Raw genomic sequence first — 21424 nt, 5'->3', positions numbered from 1 at the left:
ACATAAAATTTAGAAAAAAAAAATTCTGATAATATTTTATTATATATATGCAACACACCTATAACAAATTTAATATTGAAAAGAAGTTTCTCAACTCTCAAATGTCAGTAACATCAAAGAAAGTACTTGGTTTTTATAAACCTTACAGAGGTACATATACAACTGAGGAAAACAGTTAAATAGCTCAAAAAGCATAAAAATACATTTTTATTATGACTTCAATGAAAGTTCCATTAATAAATTGGACTTTAATCTTGAAAACTGAGAAAATCTTAGATCCCCAGATGATTCACCATAAATACAAAGGAGAAATTCACCATTAAAACAACAAAACAAACAAACAAAAAGAAAAGAAAAGCACTGTGACTTGTCCATGATGTTGCCATTATTTTATAACTTCAATATGAAAATATCTATTAGTGGAAATTTTCACTTAAAGCCACAGGAAACATTTTGCTCACATTGATGTACGACCTCATCATCTCTGTACACTTTCAACACTGGATGATCTAAGAGTTGCATTGTTTTAGGAGTTACACTGAACATTTTTGGCAGAAGCCAAGAGTGACTTCATTACTTTCGACAGAACGGCCTTGAGGGAGCATGCATAGGGGAGAATGCATAGGGACACAGCTCTCTCTTGTAGTGCATGTAAGGACTATGACACTCTGTCAGCTAAAATCATGCATTCTTTAAATCCTACGGATTGCGGGTCCAGCTATAACCACTGTGATTCGACTGCAGAACTGAGACACTTCCAGTATCTGCAAGACCTAATATAAGCGAGTCCAGTATACCGGCTAAAAAAAAACAACAGGACACGTAAGGTATTTGGAAACCAGATCATAAAGTATGAAGCACTGACTAAAAATTCTAAGGATTTTCCCCCTTTTGTAACACATGGGGCACGGAAATCTGGTACGATATTTCACACTGAGTGAACCGAATAAAAATCAGGTTCTTACAAATAACAGACAAGCATGGAAAACAATGAAGGTAAAGAAAGAGAGAAGACTGACAAATGGAACACCACCGGCTACTACGTGCGCAAGAGTGTGAACATGTCATTTCCATCATCAGTCAGACATATTAAAGTGCATGTTCCCCTCCCCTCCAGCATATGATTAAAATCAGCCGTCAGAGAAAAGACATTTTCTCCATGGGCATAGTACAAGCAGACACTCAGTACGAAATGGACATAGCATCAGGAAGAGGTGAGAGGGGGCCCAGAAATGCAGGCACATCGCAGTGTTTCTGGGGGAGTGAGGGGGGCATGAAAATGCTGTGAGAAACTGCCAGCTGGCGGAAAAAACTGCCTAACAAGCTAGTGTCAAGCAACCCCTTGACATGACTTAAGCGCTCAATGCTTTTCCATACTAATCTCAGAAGACATGCCATATTAATGCTAAGAAAACAACCACAATCAGATCAGACTGTTTATTACTTTAACTGAGAAAAAAGGACAAATTCTGCTCCAGAGCAAAGCAATTAGTGTCTAAAGCTTAATTTGTGTTCAAGACTTCAGACGCTAGACTTACACAACTGCAAAAATCACTTGTCCTATCAAAAATATTCATTTTATTTAAAGCACAGAATTGTTTCAAAAATAGGTATTAATCTCATCAGAGATTAATATAATTTATCTTTCTATACAGTTATCACAAAAAATACAATTACTGAGAGATGTGCCAAGGCTTCTAATAAATCAAAGTGATAAAGATTGTGTGTATGTATACAGGTACATAGACAAACACACACTTCTATACCTAAAATTATAGGCTTATATGAAGATACTTTAAACATCCAAAGTATGTAATTACTAATCTGAAATAATTTATTTCCCTAATATCACTTTGATGAAAATACAAGCATCTCAACAATGAGAGCAGCACTTCTACACTAGAAGCTTTTGGTCAAGTAACTTTTTTCATATCTCTGTTCATTAGCATTCTGGAAGTAAAAACCCACAGAATCCAGATTTGACAAAAAAATCAACTGAGAATTGATACGCTCAAAGAAAAAAGCACACAATCTTAGTCATAAGTCCTGGTCTCAAATTTGGGATTCAACACATTTTCAATGCTATGGTTTAGTAATATACTGAGATACTCAAAAGTCAAAGACCAAGTGTATACATCACTTCAAATGATCTTGATCACAAAATTAAATCAACAATGCTGGACGTCAGATCTTGATAAATGTTCTTACACTCCTCATGCCTGTGATTCTTTGCAGAGGGGTGTCAACCATCCCCTTAATGGCAGCATTGCGTTTTTCAGTGTGGGCTAGAATTGTCTCTGGTTGAAACCTGCTTCCCGCAGGCCTAGATTTCGCTGGTGTGTGGTTCCCGTTCAGCGGAGCCTCTCCGTGATGTAGAAGATGAACTCCACATCCATGGGTTGCTGGGGGACGCCGGAGCTGCCGCCGTGGATGACAGGGATGAGCGCGCCGTCCAGCTCGTTCATGTACCGCTGTGGCAGGAGCCGGCTTCCAGAGCCAGCCTGGTACTCCACCTAGTGGTCAGAAGAACAAACTACATGTGAACATATCCAGAGGTAACACACCAGAAAATCATATCAAGCCTGCTTAGTTAATGCTTAGAAACCTGGCAGAATACAAGTTTTTCTATATCAATTAGCATACTAATTAAGTCAGCCTAACTACAGTGAAAGCAGCTGGGTGAAAGAAAATTTGTACATTTCAGTGAAAACAGTGAAACAGACTCCTTTGACTCCTATCTTTTGCTTTTGCAATTATTTTTACTACAAAATATTGCTTACTGCTATACTGACACTGAAAATGCAACAATTTCACCAATAATGCTTATAACCGTAATCAAAAATTCTGAATTAACATCATGACGGATGAGCCTTGTATAGATTTTTCATTGTCCGAGTCAAGTTCGCTGTTTGGGTGCATTTTGAAATCATAAATCCTCAATAAAGGATTTCTCAATAAAATCATACTGAATGCTCCAGTGACCTGAAAACTTTGACAAATAATGCCAGGCGTGTCTCACATCTGATTCACTTGTCCCGGCCATTTTGGGTGTGACGGAAAGCAGTGTCGCAAAAACTACTTTACTACCTGGGGTCCGCAGCAGAGACCCCTAGCATAAGTTGTTAATAATCCTATTACTACACGTTTAACAAATCTTAAACTTCTAAAACAGCACCATCTACTTGCTGCTATGGAGCTGTAACTAATCGTGCCCTAATCTCTTGCTGTAGTTACCATATCGCCGTCAGTGGAGATGCGCAGACCGAATCGGTTGATCCCACTGCCTGTGAGGACAGCGAGGCGGGGGCTGAGGGCTTTGCAACTTGCAGCGGAGATTTCCCGCAGGAACTGAGACGGCAACGGGGCCGAGAGGGGGGCCTGCACCCCCTTCACCAAGATGAATGCCTGGGGAAGAGCGGCAGTGAGACATGGACCTTTCATTGGTTAAAGCATGAATCCATCACGTACAGCTGTACCCCTCATACTGAAAAACCTCAATGACTCCTAAGCTATTCGACCCCATTTATGCAGTTCATGAGTTGAGGATGGAGCTCAACTTAGTTCCCCCCCCCCCCAACTACCCACTATGCTTCCCAAATACACATATTTCCAGAATGAATATGAATACTGAATATTTAAATACAATTATGGTTCTAAATATACGCTTCCTTTTTAAAACCTGAATTACAGCCTTTGAAGACACAATATTAATTCAACACTGAGATTCTGCTATATTTAGCACCAATATCACTATTACTTCTGAAACATCTACCTACCTAAATGAGTGCCTAAAATTGGAACGGAGCTAGGCTAAATTTAACTGTACCACATACCTCTACACATCTGACGATCTTCCCATCCGTCTCAAACTCCGTGTCTTGCTGAAGTCGGACACTGGGGACAGCGTCCAGGGACCTGCCGTCCACAGGACTGCTCGTGCTGCTGTGAATCCCAGACACACAAAGCAAATATACACACTGACATGCTCACACGTCCTCAAAAGGTATAAACCTCAGTGCAGGGAAACTGTATTTGCCAATACTAGTCAAGATCACACTTCATATTTATTTAGCAGATGCATTTGTCTGAAGTAATATTCAAGTGAGGAACAGACAGCCGGATCAGCCAGGATCTCTGGAGCGACTGGGATTACGGGGCAACCACAGGATTTGGACCGACGACTTTCCAATAATAGCCATAGTCACAAACTGCTCAGCAAATATTTTTACAGCTACACATCTGTTTGTGAGACAATAGTGCTACACTGGTTGCTCAATTGTCATTCGGACCCTAACAGTTTGCCCCCTGCCATGCCCTTAGCCAACACGCCATACCCTTTGACAGGCGGTGCCACCCAGTCCACCCAACGTAAGGTGACATTCTCCCTCAGGTCAGCCACCTCCACCTTGCCACAGGAAATCTGGAAGTCACTCTGGTCTCGTACTGCCTGTCGGAGAGCCTCCATGGTCTCTGGTGGGATCTGGACCATCAGACCATCTGAGGTTCATGGCCAAGACAAGCATGTGGTTAACTGAAATCCATCCTGGTGCTAAGCAAAGGAGCAGGTCATTGGCTACAGCTGTGAAGTTACCTTCAACGATACTGGACTTGGCAATGAATCCTGAAGAAGCCTTCAGTGCTCCATTGAAAACCACAAAGCTGGCCCCAGTCACTACAACAGGCAGACATTTTGTCGTCAGTCACCTCAGTCTGCTTTGTGGGTATTTCAGTCCCAATATAAATAGCTTATCTAGTGACATCAAACACACGATTTAGTATCTAGGACGGGATTCCCCCACAAATTCTCATTTTAACGCAGTGAATATTGCATGAAGCCATTTCACGTGGGGACGTTCTCAAAATATATTTCCATAAATACTAAGGGATCAGCAGCACAGCCAGGCAGGCACAGAGCAGGTCACCTTTCCTGGTCTTCCCTGGCTTGCTGCTGGCCTGGGTCTCGTAGACCCCACCCTCGTTCTGGACACACACCAGGTGGGAGTCGGCCTCGGGGCTGAAGCTGGCGCCTAAGCTTATTACGTGTTCGTTGGATGTGTTCACCACTTTCAGCATCTGCCATGAGGGTGGGGTGGTATGGGTTAGTGTTTTCTGGGACAGAAGGTCTCTGCTTGTCACCCTGAAACCTTATGTACGCGAGTACAGTGGGTGACAGGTTTTTACTTGGTTTAGCTTCGACATCACAGCCAAATCTATCTTTGCAATAGAAATGAAGCGAGAGGTCACTGCTACTATTGTACCACAGGCTGGACAACAGTCGCATTGCTTTGACGCTGTCATGGAAGGAGCTGTCACAGGACGCCAGACTCACCTCACTGAGCTTGCATTTGGGGATGTCGATGTAGCTGTTGCCCATCTCCATGTGTATCTTCAAGCCGTCCACCATGGGCAGGCTGTACTGGTAATTTCTGAGATCCTGTTTGGGAGAAACGCCCATAACTTAAAAAAAAGTGTTTCAGGAAAAGGAAGAAAATGGTGACAAAGCAACATATAAAGACTAAACATATTACCCTATTTAAAGATCATGTGCTTTAATGCGAGCTCAGCAGAGAATATAGCCTGTTGTTGCACCTGTTTGCTATCAGTCACCAAGAGGATTATTCAGGATCTCAATATTACATGAATATTTTGCCTCTTTCTACAGTAAACCACTGGGTCCTACCTGAGGCACCTATAGAAGTATAATATATACGATGAGTGTGCATTAAGACAGTCTACACTAAGCTTAAGTCATATGTTCTGTTGTCCAATAGGTGACACATCCTGTATACATAAACTTAAAAATGTTTTAGGGCTGTCACTATCGATATCAATGATTGAACAATCAAGAGATTAATCTGACGATTAATCGAGTAAACATTCATAGTATAATAATATTCAATATACATCGCAACTGCTTTCAGTCTTTATTTGGGTCCTCAGCCACTATGTGCCGTCTTACCTCTGCCATATTGGCAAGCAATTAAGAAGGAAAATCAAGTAATTGAGTTTAATTGTGACAACTGTAAAATGTTGAAAAGCAAAATAACTGGGAATCGTTCATATGAATTGGTCCACAATGCTCTGGTCGACCAATATTTTTAGCTGGCGAAAATTTCTCAACCTCCTCCCCCGATAAGAACGTGTCACAGACCAACCCAGCAGTAAGACAGATTTTCAGAGCAGCATCTTTCTCAACATACCATAGGAAGAACGCATGATCTTCTGCAAGATCACGGGATTCACAAGTAGTCAAGCGAAGGGAAACTCACAGCGAGCAGGTTCATGATAGTGTGTCCGACCTCTCTGAAGACCGCCTTCCGAAACCTCACACTCACAAGGGGGCTCGGGTACACTGTCAGACAAGGCCTTGTTAACATCTATGCTCCAAGAAGAATTTCGAACGAAGAAGCAGATTCTATACACCAGTGACTAAAATCAGTATTACCGCTGTGCTCAGCACCCAGCCGAAGGAGCAGACGCAAAGGGAACACCTTGACCCAAGGAACCTCGAGCTTCTGGATTAGGACCCCACAGAGATACAGGTCATGGGGCAGCAAGAGGTCCTCCAAAGGCTGGAAGGTGGGGGAGAAGAAGAGAAAGCCACCATGGTCTCTGCTTCCCAAGAAGCTCTCTGTGAAAGTCACGTTGCCAAGGTCTTCCACAAACTTCCCTGTAAAAGTTGAGAGAGAATTAACAGAATCCTTCATCAGATTCAAATCTACATCTAGCCTCCATATCATTTTGACTTCAGATTTTTTTGAATATTTAGTCTTATAAAGCAAAGCATGGCTAACATACCTTTCTCAGCATCTTGGTAGATGCTCACGTATAAGTTAAAGATGTCCCTGGGCAAGTTGGTCTCCTCTGGGAGACACTGCAGAACAAACACCACCTCCTTCTGACCCACGGCCTGAAGGCCATTGGAGCCAAAGCACCAGCACTTTTTGCCAGTATCTGACACAAAGAAAGGGAAGATCACTCTCCATATCTAACAGTGGTATGCGATCAATATATACCAGTTTATGACTGTAATTCTTATTGTGAGCTAAGCAACAAGCATCTCAAAACAAGTATGGGAACGGTAGGTTTAGGCTTACAGGTGACGATCTTGATGTTCACCAAGAGATTTGCATTGAGGACGAAGGTCAAAGGTTGTGGTCCTCCTTCCTCGAGAAGCAGCAGGATCTGGCTGGCTGCTGGTCGTTCTTCCACCATGACATCTGCGTTTGACAGCAAAGGCGGCAGCCCACCTCAGTAACTCTACACACACTGAAAAAAAAGTGGTCCTGACAGTTTCCTACACTACCTGCCCAAAAAGCCGACGCAGCAATTTCTGTCTGCATGTTCCTGTCTAACCCAAGCTTTACATAAGCATAAATGAACAAGTCGCTGTTTCCTTTGGTCAGGCGGCCCGAACTCAAACTGTGCTGTAGACCAGGAGGTTCATATATTCTTTTAGAATTAAGAGCCAAGGACAGAAATGAGAGAATAAAGTGAAGGAATTCAGTTTAGTTTTTTTTTTCTTCCATTTCCAGAGCTTGAAACGAGGTTCACTGGAGTGGGTTTCTGTGTATTTCTGCTTACTAAAAGTTACCTCCAGAAAAGCGTCATCTTTAAATTCTGTTTCATTTGGATTAGAATTACAGTGGAAGGAGTCTCACGGACCCGTAGGGCGTACGATGACGAAGCCAGTTTTACATACCCGGAGTTAACTGCTAGAACCGGGTTAATAAACCCTGTGTGCCATAATTAAGGGGACTGATGTGGTTATCAACTTTAGATTTTAAACATGTTTCAATGTTAGATAATCCAGTCTAATTTTACAGTCTAAGTTAGAGACTCCTGTCTTTCACTGTTACCCATCAATGGTAAAAACTGTACTGATACTTGCAGTGAGACGGAAATGCAATATCCAGGGGACTCATTGCAATAACTAATTTATCTATTTACTATTCATATGCTTTGAACTTTATATATATATATATATATATATATATATATATATATATATATATATATATATATGTGCATATAGAGGGATTAAATAGTTTACTGATTTATAGTAATGCCTGGTGATTTACTTTGTTATGTGTGTGTAGCTCAATATGCAGAGCATTTGTACGTGTTGGATTTGTTTGAAGATCGTGTCTATTATACTGTATGTACCATTCAGGGGGACAAACCAAATTTCGTTGTACATCTGTGCAATGACAAAAAAAGACAGACATTCTATTCTATTCTAGCTGTAGCCATTTTTAAAACTAAACTTCAGAGCTTTTAATTTCACTGTGCTTTAGGCTATCATAATTTTAACTTTTAAATAATTTTCAAACGTTTAAAATACAATAAAATACAGTAAGGAAAATGTATTTTACCGGCCTAAGACTTAATTTTTATCAGTTTTATTTTTCTTAACATACATATGGTGTAAAGCACTTTAAATTACCCATGTGTATGAATGGTGCTATACAAATAAATTTGCCTTTTGGTACCGGATCCATAATTGACCTGGGGGAACGCCCTGATTTATAGGGCAGCTCTGTGTTTTGGTGACAGGGTGGCGAAAGGGCAGGTCTTATACCTCTTACTCTGAAAGCCAGAGCTTAACCCTGTTCAAAGCAGGTTAGGGACGCAGCGTAAATTACCCCCTATTCGTGGCATCCAAAATTGGGAAGTAAACTTCAGGAAACCGCGCTGAGTCAATAAACACGCTTCGTGGTACATCCCCCAGTCCAACAGGCCCCCAGTGGGAGCCCCTTCCCCTCTCACCTGCTCCCTCCCCAGTGATGATCAGCAGCGGTGGCAGGCCTTCCTCATCCTCTGGCACCAGGCTGGAGCTCTTTGCCACAAGGTCGCCCACACGACACAGCAGGCTGTAGTCCCAGGACCCAGAAACTGGGGGGCAGTCTGCCTCAGCCAGGCCAACCACGGCGCCTCCGAGTGCCCCCTCAGCCACTGGCACCCCCGCAGCTTCAGGGGATTCCCCTAATGAATGAGTGGGCTTCACTGGCTGACTACCAGGCTACGATTGAGAACAAAGGTTTATGTTATTACAGTTGTTTCGCGACAAAGCAAATGGCGCACAGCTGAATTACACAGCTGCTGCCGTATCTCCAGCTTACCACTGCGGGCTCCAGAGTAACAGGACTTGACTCCTGGGAGGTCTTCCTGGTTCCTGTAGACAGCCTGGTGGTGTCCGCCACTTCCCCATTCGGCAGAATGCCATCGGCAAACCAGACCCTCCGCTGCTCTCGTGGAAAACCTGCAAAATAAAGAAATAAATACAAGAACCAATAAGCAGTGATTCATCGCAAGACATTATTACTCTGCCCACCAGACAGCAATCGCATGCACGAATCATTTTGAGGTATTTACTCTACACTTAAGGCGCCAGGCTCTCCGTGAACACTCTCATCTAAACTCCGCCTCCTGCTTAAACGAGCTATTAGTGAGATGTATTACGCATGGCACCTTTCCCCGTTATTAATAACGATACTTCTGCCGCGTGTCACAGGGGCGGCTGACCGCAGCAGAAGCCAGAGGTGGCGGGACGCGAGTATGACAGATGCGCCCCCCTGGCCGCGCCCCCTAGCCACGCCCCCTGGCCACGCCCCCCTGGCCCGCGCCGTCCCGGCCGCGCGTACCTTCGGTCCCTGGCTGCTTCAGCACAGACACGGGCACCATGACGGTAGGCGGAGGGGAGTTAAGCGTCCCAGCCGCACGAGCCTGCTGCATGGGCGGGATGGTGGAGCAGTACTCGGACGGGATGTTGGGGTTGGGGCTGGGGCCTGTGGGACTCATCATCCTCTCCAGGGCCTGGGCTGAAGGTCAGAGGGGCATGCATCACTACCTCTTTTCCTTTTATTTGAAAATACTAGAGCAGAGAACTATGAGAAAATACTAGTGTCTAGAAGTAGAATTCTAGAACTAAGAGCTCCTTCCCACTAAAGGCTTTAATATTAATTATAAATCTACTCTCCATCTCTCCATGGGGCTTCCCAAGTTGGCTTTAATAACACAGACAATAGGCCTGCACTGGGGTATAAATAGACTGTTTATGTGCCATACTCCATTTTACTATGAAGCATATAAGCTAGATGGCCAATAAATTTAACAGACACAGTCTGTACGTTGAATTTTAGTAATCTGACTACGAAAACATTAAATTAAGAACAATTATAATGAAAACACGATTGCCAGGCTGGGCGCACGGTATTCAGTCACTGCAATAGAACACTGACAAAGAATGAAATCATCAAACTGCAATGTTTAATACAAATGAGATGTGTCATCTACTGTCAGAGGCGAGACCAGGTTTCCTGGGATTGTGCAGAACCAAGTGATAATTCTGAGCTGGGAACTGGAACAGACAACAACCAGTTTTTAACATATGTATTTAACTGACAAAATTATGTAGCTTTCAATGCCTAGATCATATGTTATATTGTGAATTACTAAAATAATTCCCTATTTAAACACCTTTTTACAAAGGACAAAGGTGGCTTTTATTTTGGGATTAAAGCCAGGAAGGAAATTCTAATGTACAAGCTGCCGCTAATAGAATTAAAATGATAATATGACATACAACCAGCAAGCAACTAATCCAGACTAAACAGCAATAATCCCACAAACTGATTATGCCACTGCTGCTGCTCAGCCATGCTTAGGAGGAGGAAGAAAGGGGGGGGGGGACAGCAGTCTGGGCATAGGAAAGCCGGGGTCCAGGTCCTGTGAGAGCTGACGGAATTTCTTAAAGGTACACTGCCACTCATACTGTCATTTCTACTGCTTTTACACACTAAAAACCACAGAGGTCAGAGGGCATCGCCACGGCACCGGAAGCTGTGTGCCAAAGATCCCCAAAAACCGTGAGAACGCACACTGAATAATCTGCACCATAATTATTATATTAAGCTTTATCTGAAATATGACTCTCGCGACATAGCGGCATCAGCAAATAAACATCGAAAAATCCATGTCAAACAGTAAGACAAGCTGCCGATACCTTGGCGCGGCTGCGCTCAAAATAAACAAATAAGCAAACAAACAGGGTCAAAGCAAATGACGCATGTAAGACAAAGAGTGAGGAGTCACTGCTCCCACAGAACCTTCATTGTTGAGCCAGAACCAAGTGCTTACGTTTCATGGCAGATGTAGGGACAGGCCAGCTGACCTACTGCTACAGCCACACCTTCCATAGAGACTGAATATTTACAACAGCGATGATCATTCATAATCACGGAAAAGTAGCATCACTCACTACACAAAAACTCCACCACATATAACTCGTTAGTAAGATTAGTTCCGTTTAATTAATATTAAGGAGAAGCTCTGAAGTCAGATGACAGCTCATATTACATTAACAGTAGATGCATCACCTTAAATGTCTTTGCAAAAGCAGCAAAAAATATAAACAGGAAAAATAAAGGAAGAGGCTGTTTCCTGTTGTGTGGTGTGACAAGTCCTACCCTGCAGCCTGGAGCAAAGGGATTAACGACCCAGGGATGAATAGGCCCGTCGGTGACCTGGCGCCCCACGCAGTAAAACGCCGCGAATCGTCATTTGCGGACCCACTCTCCATCTTCATCATCATCATTAGCATCACAAACGGCCCGTGGGATAACGAGCGGCGGCACGGAACAGACGACGCCTGCGCTCCACGCTGATGTTCCCCCATGCTTACCTCACCTCCGTCTCCTCCCTCCTGCATCCAGCCCCACGGCACAACTGAGTTAGGAGCTGCGTGTGCAGAGCGGAGGCGAGGATGATGCAGTGGGGCCCATGCTGGGGGGGGGAGGGGGGAGGGGAGGGGGCGGGGGGAAGGGACAGACGTGCTCCAGGGTGAGTGAAGCCACCCGCCCTCTCTTACGCCATCGCCAGACCCACCCCACACTGCAGAGGACAGAGGATGCAGGAGCAATTTAATATTAACATGTTCAATCTGCACGCATGTGTTTGCCCTCTGCAGGCATATATGTTGCTGAAGATGACGGGTCTCCAGAAGGAGCAAATCAGCAACCTCGACGCTCCGTCACCCCGCCCTCCCCCCGGAGGAGCGCCAGAGGACCTGGGCAGCTCCGGCACGGCCTGCGACAGCCGGGGCTCCGCCCACCACAAATGGCCACACACAGCCACGCCACCGGCCTCAAGGCTGCGGGACTGGGCACCGGGGAGGACGGCTACTCAGCAAGGTTCATAATCAGACACAAGGCTTTCAGTTTTATTACTTTAGCAAATAAAAATCTAATGATGGAAGAAAAGGAGGAGGAGGAGGAAAAAATAATGGCAGTTTGCCTTTAAAAGCAGAACTCATTTGCCAAAAAAAAAAATCAGTGACTCATCAAGGACATCTGTGGTATTATTTATGAGACAAAGATTGATTGTGAACTTTCCGCTAACATGTTAAGCAGGTTAGCAGACAGTAGGATGAAGTTTAAACTTGTACTGCAGGTCCTGACGAATGACAAACTGTCTTTCCGTTGTACTTCGCAGAGAACTGGCTCGCAGGCCAGTGGAGAAAATTGACATACTGCTGGATATGCGTAGCCAGTACGTGAACAACAGAGTCGACTATTTAAGCTTGACTGATTCAATTCAGAATAAAATAGTTTTGTCGACCATTTCATTGAGGGCATTATTTAGATTACCTGACGGAGGTGATGCAGAAAGAGGTTTCTCCATTCCACAGTAGATCAACTCCATGAAGAAAGTTTTAGGTGGAGCTACGTCCCTCAAACACAGGCCTCGGAGGAACTGTACTAGTTACCTACTTTAGCAAACCCACACGAGTCTCTCAGCCCCACAACCCAAACACAAAGCAGATGTTTGGGGGGGGGGGCTATTTTTACACACCCTTACCAGGCAGTAGCCAAAGATACTGGGAAACCCACAACTATCAGTGATATTCTGCCATTAATAATTTCTAGAGCTGAACATCCTGGGATTCAATTCAAAACTGTCCCAGGAACAGACAACCCATATCCCACGGCGGCTGTTTTCTCAATCACAAGTCACCAAAATGTGTGCCACTGCTTAAGAGAACGGGGGCAGCATGTGAGCAAGCAAATGAGATCTGCAGAAATTTCAGAGCTTCCTCACATGCGATTTGGAAGGGTAAAGCACCAAGCATATCACGCCAGCTTTGCGTCTGTGTGGAGTCTGCATGTTCTCCCCATGTCTCCAAAGAAATACAGTTAGTAAGAGCATTAGTTAAGCATCACTTAACTTGCCTGTCACGTGGGAGGGTGTGAATGTACATGTCCCATAGGGGATCGGCATTCCATCCAAACTCTTCTATTTTATCCAAGCAGTAACTCCCAAACGTCCCCCAGCCAGAACCATGGATATCCACTGTCAGGCCACACCTTGCCCTGCAAAATCTACCGAAGGGGGGCCCCAGATTGAAAGGGACCGTGTGGCCCACGGTCACATTTTGCCAGGGGGCCTAGAAGCTCTAACCATCCCCCAACTCCAGCAATCCTGTCCAACATAAACATTTTAAACAAGTATAGGGTAACATTACAGTAATGCTCTACAGAATGCAATACTACTTTTAAGCCATATAATACTTTATAAGTGTTACATTCGCAGCAACCGCATGGCACATATTACATCAGACCCCTGGGGCAACTTCCAGGATTAACTCCAAATGTTACCATGTCTGCTAGGCTAGAAAACACCGTGGGAACGACATAATCGTTCTCCTTTTTGACAAGTTATTTCTAATAATGCATGTAGCTACAGTGAAGTAGATTTACGTAGGTCTGGAAATTCCTCAGTAAATTAAGATGACGAAGTGCATTGATGGAGGTTCTCGCATTACCTCCGTAGCTAAATACAAAAATAAAATTCACTATCAAGCATAGAAGAAGAGATAACAAAGACCACCGAAATGCCAACGAAGCTGGAATAAAAGTAACAAAATGGGAATACTTCAAACTGTGGTACAACACAGTTATTTTTTTAAATACCCACATCACAATAAAATACCAATTAAATTTCATGTGAATAAAACTGGTCTTCCATACATCTGTTGTCACTTGACTCATCAGGGACAACTGCCGCATTATTTCTGGGACAAAGACACATTATCAACTCTGCTGATGATCTAAGACCAGTAAACACGGAGTTGAGGACTGCTCAAGCCCAGCACAACCAGGCATGATAAATGATTAAAAAAAAACATCTTTCTATTGTTCTCTACAGCTGAGTAGACGTGCCGAAGGCAGCGAGTAAATTCGTCCATCCATCAAAATAAAATAAAGGCTCCCTAAAAGCCCACACTGCGTGGCGTTTCAGGATATTTCAGCAAGATCAGTCCCACAATTCAAGAAAAACAACAACAGAACAGGACAGGTCAGCTCTTCAGGGACCCCTTTGTTAATGATGCGTTGCATTTGAAAAATGGCAGGACAAGCTGCTAACTGAGTAAGTCAGCTAAACAAAGTTTTGGAAAAGCCAGTTCTTCATACACAACAGAACATACAAAGCACACAATTAAAAAAAATAAAAGTAAGGCTAATACTTCAGCTCTTATTAAAATATATTCGTTTTCAAAGGACGTTGTGCTAATTTTTGCAGCTCACATTCTGCTAATGTATTTCCATTAAAAAGCAACAGAACATGACCTCTTGATTTACCAAATTTAGCTTTGGGTAAATACAGAAACAAGACCAACTTTTTGGTGCTGCTCTGAAATCCCAAGAAATCACTTCTAAATCAGCTAACGCTACAAATACGCTTCGGAAATGACCACCTATAGCAGATGCGTCGCACATTCAGATGCTTAGTCAAAGGGCATCTCAGCAGCTTCAGAGCAATCAGATTGCTAGCAACTTATACAATAACATTTTTATTTTATTATTATCGTGTTATTATTTTATTATTTAAGCCCTGGACTGTATGTAAATATCTTACCATGCCAGGAGCAGCTCGAAAAGAAAGCAGACAGAGAATGTTCTAGCTTGCGTAATGGTATCAAAAAAAAATACAAATAAAAATCTCACCTCTCTGAATGATATCGTAGCAAATAACACACACTCTGGCTTCCTTCTCAAGGTACTTCAGCTTGCACTTCCTGTTGCAGCAAACCGCACAGTACACCTGAAAATAACGGCCATGGTGATGGATGGAGACAATGCAGGGTTAGCCCTTATTATTCCATGCCGATTACTGCCTTTAAATGCTTTCCCTGCAGCCTCTGCTTGCCAGGCAAGATACAAGCAGACGCTAAAAATAGACCGTGCTGACACTTCACATCCACTTAAAATAGCTTTGGGATGGAAACATACAGATGATTTAATGTGCAATTTAAAAAAGGGGTATTCTGCATAGGACAGGACTGTAATGAACAGGGAATAAGGCATGACCCAACAGCCAAGACAAAGTTATACGTTTCGTTGTGGTTTGTACCTCAATGAATTTATATTTACAATTCAAATTATACTGTTGTAACCTGTGATGATAAAACCAGAACTACAAAAGCAGATAAAACAGCTCACTGCGTATGTAAATTGTCCTTAATTTCTGAGCTGATGAGACTGACCCCCCCCAAGTCTTCGACCTGCTAAAAGAGCCCAAGGAACTCACCTTGCCACAAGCCCTGCAGTGGTGTCTCCTCTTGGTAAAGGTGAACTTCTGCTGGCAGTGCATGCAATTGGGAGCCTCCGAATCCGGTATCCAGGGCGGCTGTCTCACACCCAGGCCATCAGCCTCCTTCATAAGATGCTGGTGGTCAGCCGTGAGACCAGGCGCGTCCTTTGAGTAAGGCGGCGGGTCTGAAAGCTCATCGTAATCGACGCTGTTCTCATAGCTCTCCTGGAAAGGGTAACTCGAATTTGTTATGCACTGGCTGGGGTCTTCTGCAACTGGGACTGCGGCAGGAGAGGAGTGAGTAGTGTTCACCAACATTTCCCCGGAGTTATGAAGATCCTTAACTTCACCCCTCCCATGGTCCTCAGTCTCACAAGTTGAGGCAATTCTAGGTGGCTGACTATACAACTGCTTAGGTCTTGCCCCTCCAAAATAAGGATGTTGATTAGCAGTAAAATTAGCCTGGCCCACATCACTGATAAGCTCTTCTGAACTAGACCTGTTACCAAGATCTGGGCTGCAAGGGCTACTGTCCTGAGACTGAGAAGAGGGGCTGGAGTCTTTACTTTCCTCCACAGAGGGAAGCATTTGGTTACTATCCTTGTAGGTACCACTGTCCTGGTGACTTCTAATGTTTCCATGTTCCTCCTCCTCGAAACCATCTTGAGAAAAACTATAGGGATCTGCACCATACCCATTCGCTTCCAAAATCCTCCCGTCAGCAGATTTCTCCATTTCTGGGCCCACAGGAGTGGTATCCTTCTGCCCCATCAAGAACGCATCCAATTCCTCATCAGTCACCAGCAGGGCACCTTGGTCATTCTCAGAGAGGAAGCTCTCCATAAACGCATAATCTGGAGGTTTTCTTGGACCCTCACAAGCTGAAGGAGATAGACTTTCCTGCATCAGACTCCCAGAGTCTTGGCAACCATTGGGTGACAAAGGAGCTACAGACGTTCCAGAACATTCATGAGTTTTGATCATATGATGGAATGATGTCACCTTTGACAGCGAGTCTGCGGTTGATTCTTCTACCACTTCACTGGAGTCAGCATCGGGGTTAGTGTGGTTTATAGTACCATCAACTGGAAGGGTAACCTGAGGGATATCTGGGTCAGACTGCACTTGGGAGTTTGACAACACAACCTCTGGTTCTTTTTCAATCCTTGTTTCCTCATGCTCTCGGGAATCCAAAGATGACACCAGAGATCCACACATGGACACGGCCATTGGGAGACAGGACAGGGAAGACTCCTGCCGTGGAGAGCTAGGAGTCTGACTACATAAGCTGTTAGACCAGCCTGTAGTCCTGGATCCCCCCTCCGGATGGTCACATTTCCCATCGCTAGGTACTGGTGACTCATGAGAATGACCAATGTTGTTTGTAACCAGCCCCTCCCCATCATTTTCACCACTTCCACAAACTGCGCCAACAACATCCTCCCTTTCTGCAGGACAGGGGAACTCGTCATCTTCTGCAATGTTTTCTGCACTTTCAACAGAAACCTCGCACTCATTCTTCACAGATTCCTGGACCCCCGAACTACCTGGTGACACCACACTCTGGGGCTCCCCAGCACCCTCCGAAGAAGCTGGCAAAATGATGTCCAGCAGGCTAACCGACGATGGAAGCTCTCCGACAACAAGGTGGTCATGAGAGTCCGATTCCAATAAGGCTCCGTTGTCAGGCGATTCCTCTCCATGAGTTCTCCTAATACCCACTGGCGATGCATTTCCTGGCAGGTAAATCACAGGAGACTCAAAATCCACCAAGAGCTCCTCAAGCTGATTCTCAGCAACATCCAACTCTTTAAAAGCATCGTGGCTATTTGCCCGAAGAAGACTGGCAGATGCCGTATCACTGACGAGATCACACACAGGCTTCAGTGCCCTGTCTGGACATGGTGGCGCTATACTTTTAGTTGTCCTGTTGTCCACGGAGGACAGGAGGTCCACATCTGTCAAAGGTCTCCCTGTCACTTCAGAGTCTCTTGGGTAGGAGTCACAGCTTGGAGGACCACAATCTCTCAGAGGGGAACTGTAGCTTTGGCTTTTGACATCATGTAGAGCTGCAGAGTCTATAGATTCGGAGAGCAAGATGTTAGTCCCATAGAAAGATTAGGCAGAAAGGAACAGCACAGTACAGGTGCAGGTAGGAAGTGTCAGTTTTGCTGATCTGCAGTCTACATGTATGACACAACATGTATAACACAAAAAAACTGAAGTACCCGTCACATTAAATAGTTTAAAAAATCTTACATAACATAAACATCCATTTTAATTCATTGCGCAGTTCTGACCTGTGTTCTGTTCAAAATCATCCAGAAGTTTGTCCAGATCGCACACGGCAGCCTTGAAGAATGTATCCATCCTGGGAGAAGAGAGGCTACCACTCAGCCCTCTGCACCTAGAAAAACGGGACAGAAAGCATGAAGGCGCACATACAACCATGAAGCAAATACATCAGCAAGGCATGAAGCAGCCACATCAATCGAGCTTCGGGAAAAAAATGTACTTTTCTACAGCAAATAGATAAGAAGAAGCAAGTTCAGCTATTAGTAAAAACCTCATCCAAACCAGGTTCATGACCACGTCACGCAGCATTTACCATGGTACGTAACAAAGGAGACTAGCATCAATGTATTTTATATATGTATAAAACGTATTTTAATGTTCACTAAAACCAGACAATAAAAGCAACACTGAAAAAGGTGGAATGCATTAAAGTATAAGATTGATAAGTATAAGATTCTGTTACAAAACAACCTTTCCCAAAAGCATCACCTCTGAGGTCTATCTGGCGTTATAATCTGACATATTCCCCAAATAATAACACCAACTTTTAAAAGTCTGGTAAACGATAATCAGTGCTGTAAGGGAGTATGACTGGACTGCAGAATGCCAAGGTTTGGACAAAGAGAGACACCTTATCACAATCTCATAATGGTTGGATAAGGAAATGCTACAGAATGGCCCTTAGGGGCTTGTTATCTCAGCAGAAGAGTACAATCCGATAAGAAACATGCCCTCAGTTTTAACATGGATACTTTGCTTAGAAAAAGTTAATGGAATAATTACTCTATGCACCACAGAATCCATCTTCTAACTCCGGCCAGAGTCACAGGGCACTAAGACAGTAATATGCTCGAGTTTATTACATTAACTTCAGATTTAAATGAAGGTTCTTTACGGTCTTCGAAAAAAGTGCTAAAAAAGTACTTCCAAACATGTGATACGTTATCTCAGCATTATACTCAAACAGGTTCTCTTTATTTAGACATGGCTGTTGTCTGTGGCTGGTGGTGATCACATCAAGTACAGTCATTACCACTCAGCCTGGTAATCAGGCTCTTGAGGTAGACCTGCATCTAATTAATTGGAATTGGAATGCGACTTTATGTTTCAAAAAGAGAACTGACTTTTGGTGTTCCGAAATAGGAGACCGAGTGCTGTGTCACGAGAAAGCCACGAAAAAAAGCTGCGAGCGTACTGGGGAAGTTTACTCTCAATCATACAATGCAAAGAATGTGCCTAATACCATTTCAGCCACACAGGAAAGGCGATCAAGCAATCTGTATCAAAGGGCTTCCTGGGAAAGATATCACATCATAACTGGAGTTTACCCCCATTACAGTTACTAACAACGTTGCATCTAAAAACAATGTAACTAGAGATAGATTAAGCTAGATAAAAGCAAAGTACATTAACCATCACGGTACGATTACTAAACAAGTAAAACACGTTTCATCACACCTTTACTCCCTGCCCTAGATGGAAGAATATACGTACTGCTTGGAAATATAAAAAGGGATGTAATTAATTGGTGGAAATCATCCAAAATAAACACGAAGCAATAAGCTATTAAGTAACATATATAAAGATCAGTTAGACAACAATGATTTTATTTAGTTTACCAATCAAATTAAATCAGCTTAATCAGAAAATAAGAGGGATGAGCCAATTCCGTTTAGAAGCACTGGAGCTGTTTACATTACCTTTTAATGCCATTTTGTACAGTAGGAAAATTCCCCGCAGGGACTTTTCATACTGACCCCAACTAATTCAGTTAGCTGCCTTATCCAAAACCACCCGACCACCTCCCCGCACACCTCGCCAAAAACACAATATTAAACAAAATGCATCGATAAATCAGCTGTGTGTACAAACACGGGGCAAAAACTGATAAATATAAAACACCTGATGGATACGGCTGGGGGAAAAAACATTTCACTGAACTTGGAAAACTACACCACAGAACATCTGATCGCTTCTAAAAATCTCATAAATAGAAAGTGAAACTATAAAGCGGCTACGTGTCTAATTATTTAGCAGCTGTGCCCCCTTTTTAACCATCATCGAGCAGCTGGTTAGCTGGTACTCGGCTGCTAAAGTGCTGTACGCACCAATGCAGTACAAAGTAAGCGCCCCGTTAGCTACGATCGACCCCTCAGTACAAAACAACCAGTCGGACTACTCGGCATATGAGAAGCCGATCGTTTATCCTACTGGGGAGGAAAAGGGGAAGAAAAACAGTCACGCTGACAATTAAAAAATTCACTAACGTAAAAAGCTGCACCGAGCTTACAGACTTGGCGATCGAGATCATTGCACACTTCCTACCAAAATCAAACGTGAAGTGTATGATTATATATACCGGAATCAGCTTTCATCTTCTTGAATTTATATTCCGGCTTTTGTTTCCACAGCTCTTCTGGTTTCCACCGAGTTGTTATATATATATATTTTTTTTTATCTAGAAAAGCCAGACACACCGCACAGAGACGCCGCCATCTTGGATCCGCCGTCCGCTCCTTAAAGCGACAGCTGCACCAATTCCTCATTCATTTCCAAAAATACTGAAATCAAGTATTTACTTTTAGAATATGAGCATATGCATCTGTGGTATTAAAGAAAGCATATTGACAATGCTCCCCAGGTGCGTAATAACTGTAATGTGCGTACGAATGCTTTGTTATAATGACAGTTTTGAATTTGAAATAAACCCAATACAAATTCCGATGGCTCGTTTTGGCAAAATGATCGGACATGACGAGGCTAAAGAGGATTTCCACTCCTGCTTTTTACATATCGAAAACTGGATGGCAGTCATCTTGATTTCGGAGAAGTGTGGTCTGTGCCTTCTGATCTGTCGTAGTAAGTTAAAAACATCTTTGATGTACTGGTTAAATCCCAAGCAAATATATGTATCACGGTTTCAGGTACTACATATTTCCCTAATTAAAAATCTCTCCGCAGACTTGATAGCCACTTTGCAATAGCTAAGACCACACAGTTTTGGCATTTTCCCATAGGAGGTTCGACAATGTAATCTCAGTTCAGTAGGCGCTGCTAATGTATTTTAATGTGATTACATTTCATCCACGTACACGATGCTTCAATCCGAAACGATTTAAAATAGAGGGAGGAGTTACAATGTGTGTGCGCCCCCCTGGCACTTGAACCCAGGATATTCCCATTGGAGCTAGGCCGTGACAATTTGAAATAATAAAACAGCAAGTGACAATATTCGACTGAAACCATCCCTTTGCTGGAGAGCGACATACGAAGAGCGACCACTAGGGGGCACTACAGACAATAAGCTAGCTTTGTTGGGCAGAAATGGCCTGGTACATTTTCTAGCATAAATGCTTAAAGGTAAATCATTTTCCATGGGTCTTAGAAACAGGTTTGGTAATATTCAAGGCATCTTAAGTATAATCGAAAATGAAAGCTTACCCATATGGTTTTGTCAGTATCATAGAAACTGAGGAAGAATCTGGAGTTCAGTAAAGTTGTTTGCTATAATAGCTGTCATACTCATGATCTAATTTCA

The 21424-nt window shown here is 43.4% G+C and overlaps 1 protein-coding gene across 2 annotated transcripts; it reads right to left on the bottom strand.

Annotated features, from left to right (window-relative positions):
- Positions 1–23: 23 nt before the first annotated feature.
- zfyve16 (zinc finger, FYVE domain containing 16) lies at positions 24–21396 on the bottom strand. 2 transcript variants are annotated; one of them, XM_049018796.1, is made up of 18 exons: positions 20246–21396; positions 17892–17998; positions 15589–17669; positions 15006–15102; positions 9645–9821; positions 9123–9262; positions 8770–9022; positions 7098–7220; positions 6799–6954; positions 6446–6670; positions 6270–6352; positions 5330–5434; positions 4923–5073; positions 4592–4672; positions 4335–4497; positions 3834–3942; positions 3235–3405; positions 24–2513 (listed from the first exon to the last, which is right to left on the bottom strand). In XM_049018796.1, the coding sequence occupies exons 2-18, from the start codon at positions 17959–17961 to the stop codon at positions 2352–2354; spliced, it is 4347 nt and encodes a 1448-aa protein (XP_048874753.1). In that variant the 5' UTR covers positions 17962–17998; positions 20246–21396; the 3' UTR covers positions 24–2351. The 2 variants fall into 2 exon arrangements, with proteins under 2 accessions (XP_048874753.1, XP_048874754.1); XM_049018797.1 differs by lacking the exon at positions 9645–9821.
- Positions 21397–21424: the final 28 nt, after the last annotated feature.

This window comes from Brienomyrus brachyistius, chromosome 7, assembly GCF_023856365.1.
Source record: "Brienomyrus brachyistius isolate T26 chromosome 7, BBRACH_0.4, whole genome shotgun sequence".
Classification (NCBI taxonomy): domain Eukaryota; kingdom Metazoa; phylum Chordata; class Actinopteri; order Osteoglossiformes; family Mormyridae; genus Brienomyrus; species Brienomyrus brachyistius.
This window is presented reverse-complemented; position numbering and strand designations above follow the sequence as displayed.